A 21,315-nucleotide genomic window follows, 5' to 3' on the forward strand; every position below is an offset into this window, starting at 1 on the left:
TTAGAGCTGTGTGCATATGTGTGTGCTTGTTGATCCCATGCTGGCAGTTCATAAATATGTTGTCCTACTCCATCTGCAGCAGAGGCAACAGGAGACTGGCATCTCCAAGTCCCACTGACTATCTACACTAAAAGATGAAAGCTTTGACCCAGACTATAATCTAAAGTAAAAGCATCCAAATTCAGAAGTCTGCTCCATCCTCTTGACGAGCGGAGATGAATGAAGACGCGCTGCCAAAGCAAAGTACTGAAAAGGCATAGAAAAACAATGCTTTCTCTACAGGCACCATCACAGGGCTTCAAAGGAAAAGGCGAGGACGAGATGAAAGGCTGGATGCATTGTGGTGTCTGAAAAGCTGGCTGGCTCTCAACTAACTTATGTCAAGGTTTGCGTTTTCAGCAGTCTCTTTTTTTTTCTCACCGGGACATAAAGGTAGACGCTATCACGTTGAATCAAGTGCCCTCTAATGTGAGGTGTGCAATGATAGTCAAGAGAACATCCAAGATAGTCTCCAACAACTGGACAGACCATCCGGCAAGGAAATATTTACAAGGTGTCTAGCGGGTAATGTTCTGAGCATTTCATTCTGTACGGTTCCTTCTTGCACCCTCTGTTGTGCTTCTTTTTAATCAAATATTGAACAAACTAACAAAACATGCTGGATCACAAAACCTTTTCTATAGTACTTGATGTTTTGTGCCTGTAATTAATTAATTGAAAAGTGAAATTATTTTTTCATTGATCATGAAACCCCTTCAAACATTGACTGTCTGTTCTTCACACCGCATTCTCCGTCTCCCCAAGCAATTAACATTTATCGCTCGTCGCTGTCTAAATCGTTTTTTGAAACATCTCGATTACAGAGGGTTATCACGGACTGTGGGGGTCAGAGGATTAAGATGCATTTGTTTCCTGTTACATTGGACACACTTTGTTCTCTGGGATGGGCAGCTGGGCAAACGACCCTCCATCGGTTGGAGAATCGTCGGACCTGGGCGACATAGTGCCACTCATGGGGATGCGGGTCGCAATGACTGACATTTCTCCTGTTTGACTCTCTACAGTAATTCCTGGTCGCTCTGAGGTCTGGTTCAGGTTGTCTGGGATGATCCCTGTGCCGCTGAAAAGCTGGATTAGGCACTTCCTGAACTGGACAGAAAAAGAGAGAATTAAAAGCGATTAGCTTGATTAACATTATTTGCAATCACAGTGTTTTGGGGGCCATATTTACAGTACACGAAAATGTTCTGTAAAGGAATAGTGCGACATTTTAGGAAATGAGGAGATGATACTCCTACTTACTAGAGCACAGTGTGAAAATACTCTGTTACAAGTAAAAGTTCTACATTCAAAAGCAAGTTAAAATAGTACCTCAAAATTGCATTTGAATACAATACTTTAGTAGCCTGACTGTACTTAGTTCTTGTTAGATCTAGCCTCTTCATTTTGATTTCAAAGTGCACCAGATTGATGCATTTAACTTTAAAACAAGACTCGCTAATAGCTCCAATCATTGGTTTCCACATTACTTTAAATCTAAAACCACTAATTGACCTTTTAACAGAGTCGAAGCGCCCACTCTGTGAAGCCCCGGGGAGATCTCATGATTCCTGACCCTGATTTAACACGCAAGCCTCCTAACTGCTGCCCTCAAACCAGGGGAGCCAACCTACAGCAAACGGCATCAAAGAGATGCGATACCTCTGTTCCCCTGCATTAAAAAAAGCAAAAGGCTACGACTATGGCTCTGTTCACTCTGGGAACTGAAATGGGCTGTCTAACCTCTTATACCTAGTCCAACCTTGCAATAAATAGCTTTTAAAACCCTCCCACACAGGAAGTAAGGTCATAAAATGTCAACGGCAACATGAATAATCTGAAACGCATTATCCCTGGACATCTACAGCAAGCAATGTAAAGCTGGATTCTAAAAAGTCATCATCAGGGGCTGTGACACCAATTACAATCATACCTAAAAGGCCTGCGTCGGTAATCATATTGCTGCAATACCACGATAAGTGTATGCATCCTGTAATAGAACAATGGATATTGCCAAAATATCGAATTGTAATGTTTCACTTATTCTTCAATTAACATGGACCTAAACATCTTCAAATAGAGGATTCACATTTTTTTATGGTTGCTTCTTTACCCACAAAATGTATTTCACCAGCCTGCCACAGTTAGCAGGGAAGAAATATAGGGCGGGGAGGGCACAGTCTGTTTTTACTTTACATTGTACTGTATTGTCGGGCAGACACTATAAATCTGTGGGATCATGAAAATACCTTTGATGCTGCAACCTGCTGCTGGATAACGGTGAAGAAAAATGCTGCTTTGCTGTTTTCTTAAGGTTTGTAAACAGGACACTGTGATCAAATCATCGATTAACGTAGGGAGTGCTCTTGCCACAGATTAGGTGTTAGGCAGATAGCATAGTGTATGTATCTGAGCTTTTTCATTGAAACAAAGCGGCCTGCTACGATTGGATATGAGGCTGGTGCGAGTGGATGAAAAGTTCTGGGCTATAAAACCCAAACAATGAGTTGAGACACTAAAACACTGTAGAGCTGAGGGGAACTCTATATTCATGTGGTAAATCGTCGTGGGTTTGTCAGTATGAGTGACACCTTTCACATTGCATAGTATATCTTTTTTTTCCGTTCTTAATATAAAAAGAATAATTAATTCATCTTTAAGATTCTTTCCGGACTACAAATCCACTTCATACTGTAGTTCCTAAGCATCAAAAACGTTCTGGGTACATCATCCTTTCCGGGTCTTTTGTTTGTTTTCTTTAGGATATTGCAGCTCTGCAGGTTCATCGAGTGCAGTTGAGGGTGTATTGTTTAACACTGCAGCCTTTCTTAAATGGCCTGTATTCCCACAATATGTGATCTATTCGTGACCCCAGAAGGCACGAGTTTGATTTCCTGACAAAAGCCCTTTTAACACAGCTTGTTGAATGCATCATTCCGCTTCGCTAGCAGCAGTTAGCAGCCAACCTACAGCAAACGGCATTGAATTGGCGGAGACAACAAGGTCCAGGAGCTCCTGGAGTTTGATTTATTATAATAGACTAGCACCATCAATTATATCTAAATGTTTAATTTTATCTAAATGTGTAAAACTCACATATATGACATCTGCATAGTGAAAAGTGTGAATATAGTGTGATTTGAATGGTTTAACATATAAGCTGTTTGATGTAGTAAGGATTAAAGTTTTTTTTTATTTTAAACACTCTCCAGTAGCCCTGGAGTTACTGGAGACACAACAGGTGTGGAGAAAGCTGCTCCGAGCCATGTTGTCTAGGGAAAGGGGATATTAGAAAAAGGATATTTAGGGAAAGTTTGGCACACTCTGAGATTCCAATAGAATGAGGTAAACTGGGTGTAATTCAAAAATATTGTTGTATACCAAGGAAACGGAGCTTAGTGACCAAATGGCGATTTCAGCCACACTATAAAAGAATAAACTCTATTGCATCGAATTCTGTCTGATTCCAGTTCTTTCTTCAAACATCATTGGGACACCAATAGGTATTAAGTGAAGAACAAGAATAGAGTTGGAGCAGTAGTTTAGACTTCATCAACCGGCCCAGTCTGAACTTCTGTTCTCCTGGGGTGGCATTATGCCGCCGATTTGTTTGGTTCAGTGTGAAAAAGCAAAGCTGATTCAATGGCTGATCTCCTTTTTGGCAGTATTGCGGAATGTGTGTGTGGCGGGGAATAAAATGTGAGCATGAAAAGTAAAAGAGTAACACTCTCTCTTCTAATGGCGATCATGGATTTACTTTGGGATTGCTTTTGTGCTTTAGTCTTACAGAACTCAATCTAGGGCAGCAGGAGGATGAGGAGGAGAACAAAGTATATCTTCTCAAAAACTGATCAATAAAGTTTCCCTCTCACATCAAAGCCCTACTGGGGTCAACATCGTACAGTATATTACATTACAGTCATTTAGCAGATGCTTTTATCCATAGCGACTTACAATTCAGATTCTATCACATTCATACCGTAGGCACAGCTACGGGAGCAATTTTTGGGGTTAAGTGTCTTGCTCAATTGACATGCAACTAGTGGAACCGGAGACGGGTTTTGAACCGCCGACCGTTTGATTAAAGGATGGCGCTGCTCTCCACTTAGCCATAGTCACCCCCACACAGTCATGTCTTGTCAAAACACTCCAGACTTTATTTTTAGATCTTTCCTCTTGATCAAAGAGTGTGAGCGTCCTGTGAAACCGAATTTAAATAATACCAGAAGACATGAGAAATGGATATTTCTAGAATTTTCCTTCAACTTGGACCTTTTGACCGAGGAGATCCCAGGAGGCCGTCTCCCTCTAAAGCTGCTCCTCTACGTCGCGGTAGCCATGCATCATGGGACTCCCCTGCCGACTCACCTCAACTTGTTATGTAACTCAGAGGAACGCTGAGACAGAGAGCAATGTCACAATCAAGCACTAAGAGGGCAGCTGACTTCTATAAACCATTAGCAGTTTGGCTGAAGCTGCTAGCCGTCCCTATTTACGTCCAGTCGATGTCTTAGTGGAGACACTGGCTGACACCACTAAGCAGCAAGAGCAGTTCAAAAGTGGGGCAATCAGATGGACATGCAGACTGCATGCAGCTACCTGGCAAGGGAGGTCTGTTTTAGGCGTCATGCTGAGCACGTACACGTATAGCAGGAATTCTATATCCACATCTGAAAATAGATCACTGAAGGCATATTTGGACATGTTTGTCATAACTGGCCTTGACAGTTTTAGTGTTCACTCTGCAGGCAGGACTATAAAGAATCTATCAATAAAAATGTTCAATGTCATATACAATAACAACTTGCCTCTAATAACGGAGCCCCGGAGTGAAAACAGGGTGGAATACATGTTAACATGAAAAAGTCATTACTTAACGAGACTTCAGTTTTGTATGATGGGTTTTAGAGCTTTACAGTAGCGACTCCAAACTGCAGCAGGAGGTACAGAAAACTGAATTGGACACAGCGTGCTCATGTTTACTGGAGAGATACAAAAGAAGTTGGCGAGTCCAGCATTCTAGGAGCAGTCAGCCCTGCAGGCCATCGGTGTTCTGCTCGAGGACACTGTTAGGTCTATTTCTGCACACAAGAACTGTTTTGCTGAAGAGAAGGATGCCACTGTTAGCAAAAAGTTCCACTCTTACCATAATGATGGTTGAAAATGTTTTTGAATTTTTTTATTTTCAACCATTGAACAGGCTGGCAAGCTTTTGATTACCATCACTGCATTAAAGTCGTAAAATGTGAGCCTTGACATGACATCACAATTTCCCTAGCCGCCACAGAAATAAAACCCTGTGTTAAAGTTGCAGTTTACAGCACGTCATCAGCTTCTATGCAGGTTGATGGAAATGACGGTTGCCAACGCAGCCATCGAAAAATCCAAACTGTAGCCTTTAGATTTGTCTTTTGTCAGCGCTCATGAACACTTGAACTCCAGAGGCATACATAACAATGAAAAGGGAACATAATCACAATGCATTCACTTTTCAAATATTAGGGGCTGCATATAAAATCTACATGATTCGCATTTCGGCATGTTTACGATAATGAGGATCAGAATCAGTAAAAGGAATTAGGCGAGGTGATAAGCACACCATAGTCAATACTATACTGTACATCCATCTTGTGTGTTTTGTCTACTCAGACTCAAAAGTCTATGTGGGATAAATAGATCATGTGTGCACTCTGTTACTCTGTAATGATTAAGATTAGTTAGTCAATGTTGCCACTGCCGGACCTTTTTAGCAAAGCTGTCTTGAATAAAGCATTTATTGAATTAAGTGTCCCGTCAGGCTGTCACATTTGCAACTTAAAAGGTTGTTAAACCATTTATGTAGATCTTTGGTAGAACACTAGAAATCACTCAGCAGTCATCAAGTGTCAGCTCACAACAAAAATGCAAACTGTTCATTTGAAAAAATATGGGTTGCTTCACAGATAAACTGCCAAAAAAGTGGCAATGTGGCCTAAACTAAATAGGACAATAAAATCAAAGTGAATCTTATGGACAGGCCTTTAAACTAAAAAGCCTTTGTCATGTGTTTAAGAACTGCACCTAATCCCTATTTTCTATTGACTGCTGTCATATAATGCACAATGTAAATGGCAGGAAAAAATTGCACGCCTCACAAGCATGCCATAGGTGGCTAATGTATTTTATAACAGAGCCATGGACAATTGTACTCTCTGGATTTCATGTTTCATTTATTCATACACCATGCATTATTGAGGGACAGGCTAACACCCAACAACAACAGATAAAAAGCATCTCCGTATTCTGCAGCAGCTTCCATCTACTGCATACAGTGACTTGTCTCAACTCTAGCAAAGGAAGGAACTCAGCTACCTTCTCTCTATACTGATTTTGATACTAGGTAATGCAAAAATACTTGAAAAAAATACAAGCCAACGGGATCAAATTGGCTGAATCAAGTATAGTATTCCTTTCCAGCATGAAAACTCTCAGTTACCTGTTTGTTCATGAAGACGTAGATTATTGGGTTGTAGACAGCAGCTGTCTTGGAGAAGAAGGCGGGGATGGAAGCCATCCTGGGGTCAAGTTCGATGGTTGGATGAGCTGTGACCAGTATGGAGAAGGCTGCGTACGGCGCCCAGCCCACCATGAATGCCACAATCATCACTACCACCATACGGGTTACCTGCCTCTCTGGCTTCCTGGCAGTGGCCAGTCGACCGTGTGACACCTGGAGGAAACAGAGAACCATGACTAGCTGTACAGTACTTTGGTATATAATAGTCAGTTAGTCTATTAGGATATGAACAAAAATGCTTTTTTCAAGGCTGATACTTATACCAAATTGTTTTATCTTAATACTTCAATTGCTACGGAGGCCCGGAAGGGACACAGCTAGCGCACTTCCCGGTCCAACTTTGCTCTCCTCCCGACCATGTAGTCTCCTAGCGGCTGACAGTGAGGCAGAGGGAACGTGGGGTCTAAGTCATCTATGGTCTATTTAACAGTAAATTCATAAAATTCAGTGCCGCATATTGCTATTTTTTTATATTTTTTCCCTCCATGTCCTTTCCAGCACCCATAAACAGCTAACATATCCAATTAAAATAGGAATCTAACAGCATCAGTTTAGCCCTACTAATGGGTTTCTGTTTTTCCAGCATGTCACCAGCCACTCCTATTCAATGGTAGGGAGTCCCCTAGATACATTACTGTCTTAAAAGAAGGACTCATTTACTAAAATAACATGAAAACTCCACAGGGAACCTTTAATTTCACTACTAATCTACTTCCACTTACTGTGGGTGCATTCAAGGAGAGTCACCAAAAATGGGTACCTGAGGTCTTATTAAATTAAATGTGCCCATTTTTAATGTAACCTCCATGAAATAGTCGGTGTCCCACTTAATGTCCGTGGCCTTTAGAATGCTCTTTTGTCTATATGCATGAAAAATCAAAACAGAGTAAACTTACAGTTTAAGGAGAAGCATGTTTCTTTACGCTATATCAACTGCAGCTACATTTCAAAACCACAATATTTCCATTACAGCATGTTTGCAACCATAGTCAAAGAAGTGAGAAAGGGAAGAAGTGTGCCAGGAACATATGACCAAAAGGTTTTAAGAAACTTACATCAAATGTCAGCAGCTGCAGTGTAACTGGTCATTACCTGATATTTCCTGTATTAAAATCCAAAAATCAGGGCAATATTTTCAGCAAATTAGTGTAACTTGGATATAGATTGTTATGATTATAATCCTTCCATCAGCACACTACTGAAATCTGATTCCTTCCCTATTTCCTTCGTTTTTTTCTGCTGATGTACCACAATTAAGCAACCAACAATCCATACCACAACCCCCTTGATATTTTTGATTGATCTGAAGAAATAATTCGACATTTACAGAAATACATTTGAAAAAAATTCTAAATACGACTGAAAGTCGAGGGATGCATTTATAAATTAATAATTTCGTTTAGAACTACCAACCTTCCTGAGCTTCCGCAGGAGCTTTCCATAGCAGAAAAATATTACTCCGAGAGGCAGAATGAAACAGGTGGCGAAGAAAGTGATGATGTAGCTGTGATCAATCATGTTGGTTGAATACCTGTTCAGAGGTGGAGAACAAAGACGCTTACATTCACATCTTGTGAGCTTTTAAATGGGTCACAACCAGTATATTACAGTTTTTATCCAATAATGTTTTGCTTAAAATAAATACAGGGAACTACCAATAATAATAAATGTAGACCGATCAATAGATCACACGTCAAACCATTTGTTTGGGAACACTTTTGCGTCCCTTTAAGAACCAAATGCTTTACAATTCTATGATTCCACAGCTACGAGCTGTCTGTGAAATGTCATTTTGACATTCAGAGGCTTTTATCTGGCTGGAAAGAAAGATGACAGTTGTGCACCTCATTTGAGCTCCAGTTAAAAGGGAAATTTCACAGCTGAGACCAATCTCTGCGACACAATTAGAGTCCCGGAGGCCACTAATTCAGTCCAATTATGTCATTTCCACACTGCCGTCAAATGAAACTCCAGATTAATGTGTAAGGAACTACCTGGCAGACAGAGTGGTTTGTTTGTGTGTATTTGTATTCATGTGTCTTACTCTTTATCAAACCAGGGAAGTGTGGTCTGCACACATTTGTGATGCATCAATTCACACCTCATTCCACATGAATTTAATGTGACACATGCAAAAAAGTACTTCATCATGCATAAAGATTTGTTCCGCTCATTTAAATTGCTTTTTTGAACAAAACAAATCATTCAGGCTAGTGGGCAGTGCCTTACTGTGGTTGAGAAAGACAGCGTAGTTGTGAGGGATTTTTACAGCTATATCTGCAAAGATAACTTGAGGCTCTGAAACTGTAATTATTTGAAATCCCTAAAATATGTTCTAGGACCCCTGTGCAGCTCTTGGCCCCCTTAATCATTCACACGTTCACCCTTCATTCCTTGCCCCACAAGGCAGGACATGAAAATATAATTTTCTATTTGTTTATCTTTCTTCTAATTGCACCCCTACATATATTCATGCAACCTTTGGTCGTGCTCAAGTGTCTCCACCTGGACTCACCACATCTGCCCCCTGTAGTTGTATTACTACATAATCTACTCCAGTGCCATTAGGCTTGTTTCTGTAGGTGAGCCCCTTCAACTTGAAGGTCTTTGGCCTGTACATGCACGTAGATGCATTTGTTTATTCAATTCAATAAGCAGTCACATTCCCAATGTATGATTCAAAAGGTCTGAAAAATCATCAGACTAAACCAATTGGTTCTCTTCGTCAAAACTGAAATGTATTAATTTACCCTTTACTGAGCCTTGAAGCCCCGCCCCCCACTCCTACTCATTGGAGCTACGTTACCATGGAGCCCACACTGCCACTAACTGCACTCCCTAAATAAATATAACATTTTTCGAAAGATGTAAAAGCAACTGAAGAGACAGGCAGACATAAGGGTCTACAATATGTGTTTGAAGAATATATCCAGAATGTCAAACTGATTCAGCAGTGAAAACTGGATAAAAAGATAAAGATAGAAGCTAAAGCTACAGATCACAGTGTAAAAGTGAACCATCACATCACACTGTTCCTGTAAACGTACGTCTTTACTCACTGTTATAATCTTTAAAAAGCTAAATTTGCATTCGTATACATTCAGTTTACCTTCAGTAGCTAGTGTAGAATAAATGCAATAACGCTAGTTAATGATCTGCTAATGTACTCTGCTCATATTTTCTTTCCACAAAAGTTTTTTTTTGGGGGGAGTTTTCCTTTTCCGATGTGAGGGTCCTGGGACAGAGGATGTCGTGTATTGTACTGATTGACAAATAAATTGAATTAAATTGAATCAACTCCACTGGTTTTTATGTTTAAACGATTCAGTTTCCCAAGCAGCTCCATTTAATTTGAGTTTTAGTGACTTAATAAGCAACTTTGGCATATCAGCCAGACAGCATTTTATTCGTCTCCAAGAGTTCTGTCGCCAGTCAAACTGTAATTTTTGATGAGGTGTATCACATGAAGCAATCTAGTCAATTCTGTCAAACAATCCCAAACAATTGAATTAGTTAAAAAAAAAAAAATCTTCCCACCACCAACTGGTTTGCACCGTCTCACCAACATCCTGCCTGACTGTCAGAGTGAATCTCCTCATTTAAACTTGGGAGTTCACTTATGCTGCACATTTAAAAGTTGAGGCACTTTGAGTTTTTGAGAGGGTCTTTTTTCACACTACCTCTGGGCGACACTAAAATATGGAATGTTTAAATCCTACACATGATGGCTTTAAAAAATGCTGAGGTCTCATCAAGTCCACGTCCAGGGATTTGTGCTGGCAATCTCATCTGTGTGTGTCTTTAATTAATATAAATGTCTGACACAATACCTGTGCACTGGAAGTCAACAGCATAGCAGATGCAGTAGATTTCCTCCAAACCTCTCACCAAGGATACAGTCACCTGACAACTCTCCAGCACAATCCCTCAAAACCTTGCATAGATGCCTTTTAACATTCTGAAGCTGTCCGGTGCTGAATATCTGCATGTACCCAGAGGTTAAAAAAAAAAAAGAATAGAAAAAAAGATGCACATAAATGAGGCTTTTAAAATGCATCAGGGCTGTGCATGTGGCAACACTCTGGACCTGAAACACCTGTGCTGTTCGCACTCCTGCTGTTAACCAAATGTTTTCTGACAGAACTCATGCTGCGTGCAGCCAGAGGTGGAGCGGGTCCTCTACCCGCTGGGTATCTCCATAAGGTGAGCTCTTAATTGTATTGTCTGAACCATTCATTCCCACCTTGCATTGAATCCCTTACAGGGCTCGAGGCAAACACTCAGGCCCCTATCTGCACGCCTTTGATCAAAGCAGCTAAATAGCATTACCCAGATGGCACCCTGAGGGCTAAGGTCAGAGCTGACCTGTTTCTTGACTTTTTCCGTGAGACACATTCGCACAGTGTGAGCTAATACAGCTGAAGCAGCAACGTAGATCAGAGTCACAGGGCTGAGTGTGGAATGTCTATAATCTTTATCTGTTTGAGTGCAAAGTGGGTGGTAAGACAGATAATTAATACAGGGGTATTTATGGGCTAAAGGTTATGGGCTAGCATAAGATTAAAGTGTTGTATTAAGGTCAGGATTAGGGGTTAGTTCAAAGCTCAGGGGTCATATGACTACGTGTAATGTAAAGGTGTTGCTCAATGTGACGAACCCACAGAGAATTATCCCCGGACTCTGCAGTTTCAGTTTTGGGTTCAGTGTCACAGCTCTCATCAACGTTGTTGCAGCTAACAACAAACACAGTTAATGCCTAGCTGGTGAACATGGTGGATCATTAAGCACCTTAAGAGCCAAATATTTCCCTCGAGAGTTTGTGAAGACCAAAACACATAAACGGAGTGTGAATGTTGGACTTACAAGCACATTCATCAGGTGGCAGGGAACACGACTCCTGAGGAATGTAAAGAATAAGATGGCAACAGGAAGTCTGAGACTGCTGTGCCCTCCTTTTTACAGAGACCGGGCCCCACCACAACACCCCCGATCAAGTCACTGCGTTTGACAGATGGACAGCATTTCTGTGTCTATAACAATGATGCTGAACTGTCTGACGATCCTGGCAGCTACAAAGCCCTCCCCCAAACCCCACTTTTGACAATCAGACCATATTTTTTTCTGCTTCTCCTTTACTCCTAGCTGATTTAAAGGATCAACCCATCAGGAAAAAAAACTGTTCAAGTATGGACAGAGGAAGCTCAGAGGTGCACAGACTGGCACATGTTCAGAGATGCCACCAACCACGAGAACCACACCAACCACATTACATAATACATCAGCAAATGAGTTGATGATCCAATAAAAAGTGTCAGGCTATTTAGTTTATGTATAGGCTTGTTGCACCCACCACAGAGTTTTGTCGTTGTTAACTGTGGTATGGCAATATGTGGTTGTATTATTATCAGTTGTATTTATTGTTGGTTTGGACATATGATCTCAATGGCATAATCTTGTTCCAGTAGTGTATACAATGACATCTAATGCAATCTATTTTGTAGCCTAAAGTTGTTCTTTAATTTGACATCATCTATTATGATATGCAAAGGGGTTTAAGTACTTTGAATTTATGTCTGCTGGAAACATAACAAACTGGCCGTGCACAACATCGGACCAGAAGGCTCTGTGTGTGTAGCATAGAGGGGACTACAACTGCATTTTAGCATGAAATCCTGTATTGTACAACTAAAATGGAAGGAGTCTATGTCCGTTGGTCCTTCGAGCTTCTCGACAACCATTCCAATCGATTTGGCACTTGACACATGGCTCTTGTATGGCTGAGGACCCACGGAAGTGCTATCGAGTGTGAGCTCTTGAGATCTACGGAACATATTAGTGTCGCGTTATGTTCACACTATGTAGTGTATGAAGAGGGGACACCTATTAACTGTTCGACTGCTTGCAATAACTCACTCTCTATTGATGTTTGTGGGAGCCTTTGCACCCGAATGACACATATACTCTAGCATTGCTAGGGGATGCAACTATGTCATGGCAGGTATATTGCTCTGGACCTAAGGAAGCGCAGTGTCGAGTGTGAATTGGATGAGTTGTTTCCACAGAAGCTGCAAGCAGTAACACCGGAGGCCAAGCAATCGGACCGTTTTGAACGGGCATTGCGCTGGTGACAAACAAGCTGAACCTTGAAGCTTCTTGCGCTGCCCCCAAGGGAGTACGCAGGTTGAAAGTTTAGGTTTTAAAGCAGTCGACATGATTATATCTGCTGTAAAGTTGGAGGTAACATGGAGGTCTATGGGGATTGACTTGCTTTTGGAGCCAGCCTAATGTTGCAATTTGAGGAAATGCCGTTTTTTGTACGCGTTGGCTTTATTTCTCAGCACCGGAGGTTGCTGCTTCTATCAGACGTAGAAGGGTGTGTGAACGGCCGGGGACAGCAGGACCTGATTTCAGAATACATGTTTGCCTCTAAAATAATTATAAGGAATAATTCTTGAGTGCCTGCACATGGTGTGAGAACCCGAACAAGTTTTTGTCTCACAAACCACCATTTAAATTACTTAACTACTTAACAAAAAAGACAACTATTTTTCTACGTCCATATAAGATAATTAACCACAGTCTTCAGTATTAAAGTGTCATTTCAGACGGATCACAATAAAATAATTTCTCACCTACTCGGTTTTGTGGCAGGATTTTGAAATGTGGTGCTCTGAAGCTGCAGCCACCCGAATACAATAGAGGTGAATTGAATTTAGTTTGGGCTGATCAAAGCACTAAAAATGTAATTTGAAAAACCAAACAGAAACATGTCATTCCAGAAAAGAATGGCCAATCAATAATCCACAAACCTCACTGTCTACTGTTTTCATTGTGAGGAAGAAAGTGGGGATTAAGTGAGAGAATATGTTTTTGTGATGTAGGTGAATGGACCCTTTGAGGTCATTTTCTCTCAGTTGTTTGACAGTTTTAAAGAGCCTCAGCTCTTTGTGGGTTTACAGAGATGCTAAAATGCTACTTTCTCACCAGTCAGGCTCACAGGTGGTTCCGATCTTGCTTATGGTGTATCTGTTCCAGCCCAGCACCGGAGGGAAGGTCCAGACGAAGGAGAAGGTCCAGACGAACAGCAGACCCAGGATTGCATGCTTCGGTTGCAGTCGGATGTTCCCCAGGGGCCGGCAGATCACGAAGAATCGCTCGAAGGACAGAACGGCGAGGGACCACAGGGCCACGATCCCTGAAGCAAACAGCAGGAGGTCAGTGTGCAGGAGCTCAGCGGGATAACTATTCATCTGTTATCTGACAGGTCTGGAATCTGGAATGTCGCAATATTTGAGCACATAATTTATGTATTTGCATCTCTTTTACTTTGCTCCCCTATTTCATCACAGTGTGAAATTAGGGTAGGTTCTTTATATCTAAGCTTTTGGAACTTATCCAACTGGGATCAACTGGTGTAACCACCCATTCATTTCTGCATCTCACATCTGTACTGTGAGATGAGAGTTGCTAGAAATAGTTTAAGGGGCGGGTGCGTTCAGCTGCCTCCTAATGGGCTAAAAAAAGCCGACATTAATTACAGTAATAAGTCACTCTCACAGACCGGTTAATTACCTATCTCTCCACAGCCAGGTACTCCATGGTGTCTGCCTACTAGACTCAACTGGAGAGGACAAAGGAGAGAGGCGGAAACCAGGGTGTTCAATTATGTCACACATCAAGGGGTGTGTTTCTCTTGAAAACCGTCCAGTATTTTTAACCCTGTGACTTTTAAGGTACTTATGTGTAAAGCACAGGCGCACGTGACTAAAAAAAACAAAAAACTAAAAATAAGCAGAAATACAAAATATTCTCACCTTGAGCAGAATGTGAAGTATTCAATACACTCAATACTCACTCAAGAAGAGCAAGCTCGGCTTAATTACTTTCTTATTTTTTCACATGTACGCCTCTACACACACACACACACACAAACACACACAGCTGTCAATCAGCTGAAACTGCTGTCAAGACTCAAATTGAAGTGGCTTTCCACCACAAACTCCTTGAAGATGGAAGCCTCACTCCACTGGCCTATTGATTTGCCTCCTCTGTAAAGTCATTTATTACGTCAGGGGGTTTCTTTTAGCGCTGCGCCGGCTTCTCATCCGACAAACAAAATGTGGTTTTGTGCTGCCGTGTGCTAGAGCGCTCCACTGGCCCTGGGATGTTTGTTTTCATCCACTCCTTAATCCTGAATAATAGTAGGAGGGTTTTCTGTTGCTAATAATAAATTAGTCAGTTTGAATGAACTGTGTCTCTCTCCTGAAAGTTGTCCAAGTTGCCAAAATAGGATTGCATAAACCTTGTTAGGAAATCCAATAAGAATCCTTTGCCTGAATCAACCAAGTATTCTCTTTTCTCTTCATTTAATATACTGCAAGCCACTCACCTCAGTCACCAGACGCCCAAGATCCCACTTTGGGATCCTCTGTATTCCCTCTGAGAGCTCTGATGCACATCCACTGACTTAGTTAAACGTTATTGGTGGTCACGGTGCTCGTAACCTACTTATGGCAAGGCATGCACATGCAGTATGTGAGGGGGCTCCTGAGCATGGCTCTGAATTCTACCGTAAAGGCTCGCACAGGGGGGTTTTGTGACTGATCCCACAGTCTGTTTTTATGCACACGTAAAAAAGATCATGCAGGTAAATTTTTCAAAAATCTACACAGTGGGCTCATAAAAGTTACAGAGTTAGACACTATAGGGACTTTTTCGACTGTTGCCTGAACTCCATGAAGTTTCCTGTCTTTTATATTCTTGGCAATTTAGAATAAGCTTTTACTTTGCACACACTAATATCCTTAATCCCAATCCTTGTGCTCTAGCTTTAGTTTGGCACGTTTTTTATATTGCTTTGTGCATTATGCACTCCATGATGCAGATTACACTTGCAGAGCTGCATTATGGGCGATGATCTTCGAATGGTGCAAGTATACAGGTTGTAATAATTTTACTAAATTAATTTCTAGAGTTGACCACACAAGAAAGTTTTCTTCAAGACCTGTAAAATCCCTTTTATGTAGTTAATATGATGTTTTTGCTGTACGCCATACATTGTGAATTTGAACTATAGCGTTCTCAAAGTATCACTTAAGTATCCAGTGTATAGCGAGTACTCTGACATAGTAATGAGTGTTTATTTGACATCAACAAATAGATATGAGCGCTCAAAGAAACTGAGCAAAGTGATCCTCAGACAATGTTTTTTTTTTAATTTTGGCAGCAGTAGTAGTGGAAGTGATTTGTCACTTATATTTTGACCTCCCTCCCAGATGCCCTAATTTATGAGATGCTAAAGTTAGCTGAGGAGGATGTACCATGTGGAGCTGTTTCACGGTCATCACGCATTTTTGCAATATAAACTCCAACACTGACACCTACAATTATGTAAGTTGTTTTAAGCAGCCCTGCAATTAAAGTAGGAGGGGAGGGGGGAGAAAAAAAACAGATAAACTTACCGAAAAAAGTAACAGCAAACCCCTCCAAAACACAAGCCCACTTCCCAAGGAAGAAATAACCCCTAGCGTTTGTCAGGAAACTTATTACTCCACCGGTGAGGGAGACCAGAAAGTCAGCGATGGCCAAATTAACTATAATATAGTTCAGGGGCTGTCTGAGTTGTTTGTACTTGAAAGTGACAAACATGACGAGGAAGTTTTCGCTCATTGACAGCGAGGTGACCACAAACATGAGCACGGCCAGGATGGTGAAGTTCCACGGCGCGATGTTCCTGATGGGTCCAGTAAACGGATCATCGGTGGCGGGGAGCTCAGCTGCCACAGTGTAGGACACAGCGTTCACTGACAGACTTAAAGTATCCATTGTCCATGCCCAGAGTGTAGGCTACTTGCCTAACCGATTTTTGTTTCTCCCCCCTCACACTCACAACTTCACGCAGAGTCACTCCCGGACAGCCGCGCTCACGTTAAGCACGCCGCGGAGCATCCCGTGCGCCCTATTACTCTGCTCTGACAAAGTTTTTGTGTTGAGATCCGCGTTCGCCAACACGCATATTGGCGCGCTCGAGAGAGAAATCCCCCGGAAAATGTTTGTTGAGTTGAGCCGTTGGAAAGCGTGGCTCTACGTTTGGGAGCGGAGTAGAGGCGGAGCGCACGGTGCGGGTAGAGGCGATGTCTTGAAAAAGCGCTGGCAGCGAGCGCACGACTGACCGATCGGTGGCATCTTGGAGGCTCTTATATAGGCGGCATGCGCTGCCCTCCTGGAGAGGCGACGGGACGCCACGCGTCCTCTTCATGTGCACTTGTTTTGCGCGCTGCAGGACAACAAAGTCTCCAAGCGTGACGCACGCACGGTCCGGACGAAGGCGGCAGTTTATAGCAACGATTAATTCTGCTCTGCCCTTTTCTGATTTAGACACCAAGTGAGTCTCTGTTTTTGTTTTGTTTTAGTCAGCGTTGAGGAAGGGTCTCACACATTGAGATCTGGTGGCTTTGCCGTGTAATTATGCAGCCCAGCAGGCCGATTTGTCACAGTGGACATTATTGTTTTTATATTAATCTAAATTAAGTACACGTTCAACTAAAGGCATGTAAAACACCTGTGGTCACTCAACATGGATCGATAAAATTAAGCCATCTAATCAAGTTCTGCGCTTTTCTGCTGTTATGACACGCAGGTCTTAAAACGCCTTGTCTGCCTGCCACATAATAATTACAATCAATAACAATCTTGCAGCAGCTAAATGTGCCATCAAGTAACCTGATGAGTAAAGTCAACTCAAATAGTTTGAGGAAACCGATTGCCTTGAACCATTTAAGTTAAATAACTCAAATCCTTTTAGTGGAAAGAATTGCTTAAATGGAGTACTCCTAACTTAAGTATTTATTGTTAGGTATACTTAAGTAAATAAATGACTAGTACTAACTCCATTCTTTGTATTGAACTTAAAACATATTCATTATTTAAACTTATTTGTAATGTTTGTATGAACTCATTAAAATTATGTAACAGCAAATATATGATTTAAGTCTGACTAACTTAAATAGCTTGTGTTACAACAACTCAAAATGGTATAGCAGCTACTCAATTCATTTAAGGAAACTGATTGCCTTGAACCATTCAAGTTGCATTAACTCAATACAAATACTCAGTTAGATGCAATGAATTTATTTTAACCAATATGATTTTTTTTTAACCACAACATTACACATTATGCCAAAATGAATCCACACAGCTGCCAACATAAAAAATAAAAAAAAAATCACTGATCAAAATACATTGTGCTCACAACAAACGTTTTTTCAAAAATGATAAACTGAAAGGAGTCATGAAAAGTTTTTGTATTTTCTCTTAACAAAATGTTGGGCTTGCTTAACAACTGGCCAGCTGGGTTTGAAAGAACAACAGATAAGAACCAAACACAACAACTGCTATCGCCAATAGACTGACTATTAATAACCTAGACTCTTTGACAGAACACAGATATTCCCTTCTTCGGTACAGCAGACATCTGAGCCGGTACTTCAGCCTCCAAAACGCTGTCATTTACAGCCGGATCGACGGGACGCAAGAGTTGACAATGCCTATGCAATAATAGGCTATAGGCTCCAATACTTCCTGACTCCCAGACACATATTTCCTCTGATACAGGATTGGACCTAATTAAACCAGGTGTGCTTACTTGTTGTTGGCTGCTGAGATCAAGCACAGGTGGTTTAACAAATTTCTGCATATAAGACTTTGTTGGGCTGTAAACCATGACTGCTAGAAGTCTTGGCGCAGGATGTCGCCTCTTTACTCTAGCTCATTTTTCAAGGCCTGCAACTTAGGTTTGAGCTGCTTTCTTCCATCATCTAGATTTAAGAGGACAACCTGGATGAACTCAAAGAAGCCACTCAGCTTCGCCGGATAGCTCATATTGAGAGCATAGGTCAAGCCAAACAACACCACCAGTGCATCAGTCCAAGATCTGAGAGTCATTACAACCTGATCCTCCAGGATGACTGAGACATGTACCAAACACGTCAACTATGATAGGCTAATAAATAAGATATAAACCTTTGATGGTACTCCCGGGAAACATATGAAATTAGTGTGCTTACAAATATTCACAGGTGTAGAATAAAACAGTTTACAATGGTATGGTAGAGGGAAGACACTTGATTGCAGAGGTGGGACAAAGTCATCAAGTCTAAGTCTCAAGTCTTTGTATTCAAGTCCCAAGTCAAGACAGGCAAGACTCAAGTCGAGTCCAAATTCTAAACTTGAGTATCAAGTCCTTACAAGTCAAAAAACACTCTTCACCAAAATCGAATGTATTATTTATGGTACACTTCCAACATTTTTATTCATCTTTCGGTTTGAAAGAAGGTTGCAAGTCTTTCCTAATTTTGTCGAGTCTAAAGTCATCAAGTTTGTATAAATCAGTGGCTCATCAGTAACATCAGGTAATACTCTGTATTATCTGATAATAACACTGTGTCATCTGTGCTGGCTGAGCTCAGATCCAATTCAATTATTTTTACTACCTTGACAGTTGCGATAGATGGCAGGTCCTCTATATTAACCAAATTGCATAAGGCATTGTCAAATTCAGGGTCTTGGAATTGCAGGCGAAAGTCATAGTTCAGGACAAGCTTTTTTTCAGCTCCAATATGAGGGCATTCACAGTCTCAGGGCGAGAGTGCAAGTTAAGCTTTTCGGCATTGACTTCATCAAGAATGACCCTTAGCTTGAGGACATCAGGCGTTGCCATTTGTACAACTGTGAATGAGAAGCCTGTAACAAACAAACAAAAAAGATACTGCAAAGGTTAGCGTATGTTTCAGCAGCTACTCTGCCTGCACAGCAACATTAACATCTGGTTCCCCCATATTATTGAATCAGTGGAAAATAGTACTCACTTACTGTAATTGTATTGCTTTGTCCAGGTACTCTGTGCATGCAGATATGACAGGCTGTTGCTGACTGCTGGATGTGGAGCTCTTCGTTTACTCTGAAACTGGAATGAAATGTTTAGGTGTGAGGATTAGTTTGCTTGACACTTTGTAGGCCAACAATGGCATTTGGTCAGTCAGCTGATACAGAGGTTTGACTGTATGGCCCTTTCTTTCGTCAACGACCAGCTCATATGAGCGCAAATGCTCAACATACCAAGTATCAAAGGCTTTCAGTACAAAGAAGATCTCACTGCCAATCAGTAAGATGTTTTTGATCTCCTTAAACTCAGGCAAGGCTGCGCGTACCCCAGTGCATACAAACATGCCAGCCACAAAATCCATGCCATCAATGGTTACCCCCTTTGTATACACTATTGCTGTCTGTGATGCTCAAAATGAGTGCATGTGTATCTGTGGGCAAAGACTGTACAAAGACAGATTCCACTTTTGAAGTCTGGACTGCTGGCTTTAAAAATCTTGGTGATGACATGTAGAATGCCATCCTTTTTTGGTGTCTCTCTGCCATGGTTTTATGAACGTTTTTAAAGTTCTGCGCGTGGCGAACAATTTTCTTGAAAACGTTGTTTTCCCTCGAACTTCATTGTCCAAAGATGCACCAAAGGTCCAAAACACTTTATGAGGTGAGGGTAGTGCTCGATGAAATGATGCTTCGGCCGTAACAGCAAGTTAGGGAAGACCTCCTGAAGAAGCTGCCTGTGATCTGCAATCTTGCAAGCCATGTACTGAATAGTATCATCTGTGAAAGTATGTGACACAGCAAGCTCAACTATATCTTTTAACTCCATTATGACCTCCCAAAATCTGTCCCCTTCTGGAACTCTTGAGCCAATAAGAACAGGCAGCAGCCTAAGCAGAGCATGGTTCTCATGCCCATTTCCCCCAATTGTTCCTCGATTGGCAAATGTTAGTGAAATTGGGTGTGGGCGGTCAACCTTGTCAAAATGTTAGTAGGGAAAAGACAATATTTCTTTATTTAGATCCTCCAAAGAGAAATAACTCAAACACAGGGCCAGCTCAACAGGAACCACACCTTCAAACAGGTCATGCAGTATGTCAGGTGGAAATCCTGTGATCGGGTGGATATAAGACAGATGATCAGAGAGGACACAACTTTTTTTAACACCGTAATCATTTTCACAACCATCATTTTGTATTTCTTGAACAAGGCAATCATGTTGATTTTTTGTTCTCATCTCACAACTACCAGTGGTTGCATCTGATATCTGCATGTCTTCCTTGTAAGTGAGGCAAAACCGACAACAGTATAAACCTCTAAAACTCTCCTTGAAACCAGCTAGCCCATGTGCACCAAGGTTATCGGCCGCAACACAGTAGACTGTACCTTTGAGACACTGACCAAGTGTCTCGATATAGACGAGGGTCTTTAGGTCATTCAAGAGTGGCGCAAACACTTTTGCATATCCAAAAATCCGTATATCATCTGTATTGCACAATAGGGCAAGTTGTATACAGTGTAGTGCTGAGCGATACTTCAGTGGCAGGCTAGCCAATGTCCAATAAACTGCACATGTTTTGTAGATTTTCCTTGAGGTTCCAAGAGGGTTTACAACTTCAAAATCATCAATATATAGAATGACAGGTAATTTGAGTCCCTCACTGGAGAGAAGTAGATTTTCTTGACAGTAAGAGCCATCTCGAAATGAAGAATACTGACCAGGCTGTTGTGTGGTAGCTTCTTGGACTTTCTTCAATACATCTGCTTTTTTCAGCAACTCCTGCAGAGATGAGAGAATGGGCACATACATACATGTATGCTGTAAAGACTCAATAAGGTCC

The 21,315-nt window shown here is 41.4% G+C and overlaps 1 protein-coding gene across 1 annotated transcript; it reads right to left on the reverse strand.

Annotated features, from left to right (window-relative positions):
- Positions 1 to 328: 328 nt before the first annotated feature.
- valopa (vertebrate ancient long opsin a) lies at positions 329 to 16,523 on the reverse strand. The gene is made up of 5 exons (XM_068718166.1): positions 16,057 to 16,523; positions 13,580 to 13,790; positions 8,009 to 8,126; positions 6,515 to 6,748; positions 329 to 1,149 (listed from the first exon to the last, which is right to left on the reverse strand). Exons 1-5 carry the CDS (start codon positions 16,418 to 16,420, stop codon positions 916 to 918), a joined length of 1,161 nt encoding a protein of 386 aa, XP_068574267.1. The 5' UTR covers positions 16,421 to 16,523; the 3' UTR covers positions 329 to 915.
- Positions 16,524 to 21,315: the final 4,792 nt, after the last annotated feature.

The sequence above is a fragment of the Cebidichthys violaceus genome, unplaced genomic scaffold (genome assembly GCF_023349555.1).
Source record: "Cebidichthys violaceus isolate CVI_PGR_0920_01 unplaced genomic scaffold, fCebVio1.0.p SCAF_10, whole genome shotgun sequence".
Classification (NCBI taxonomy): domain Eukaryota; kingdom Metazoa; phylum Chordata; class Actinopteri; order Perciformes; family Stichaeidae; genus Cebidichthys; species Cebidichthys violaceus.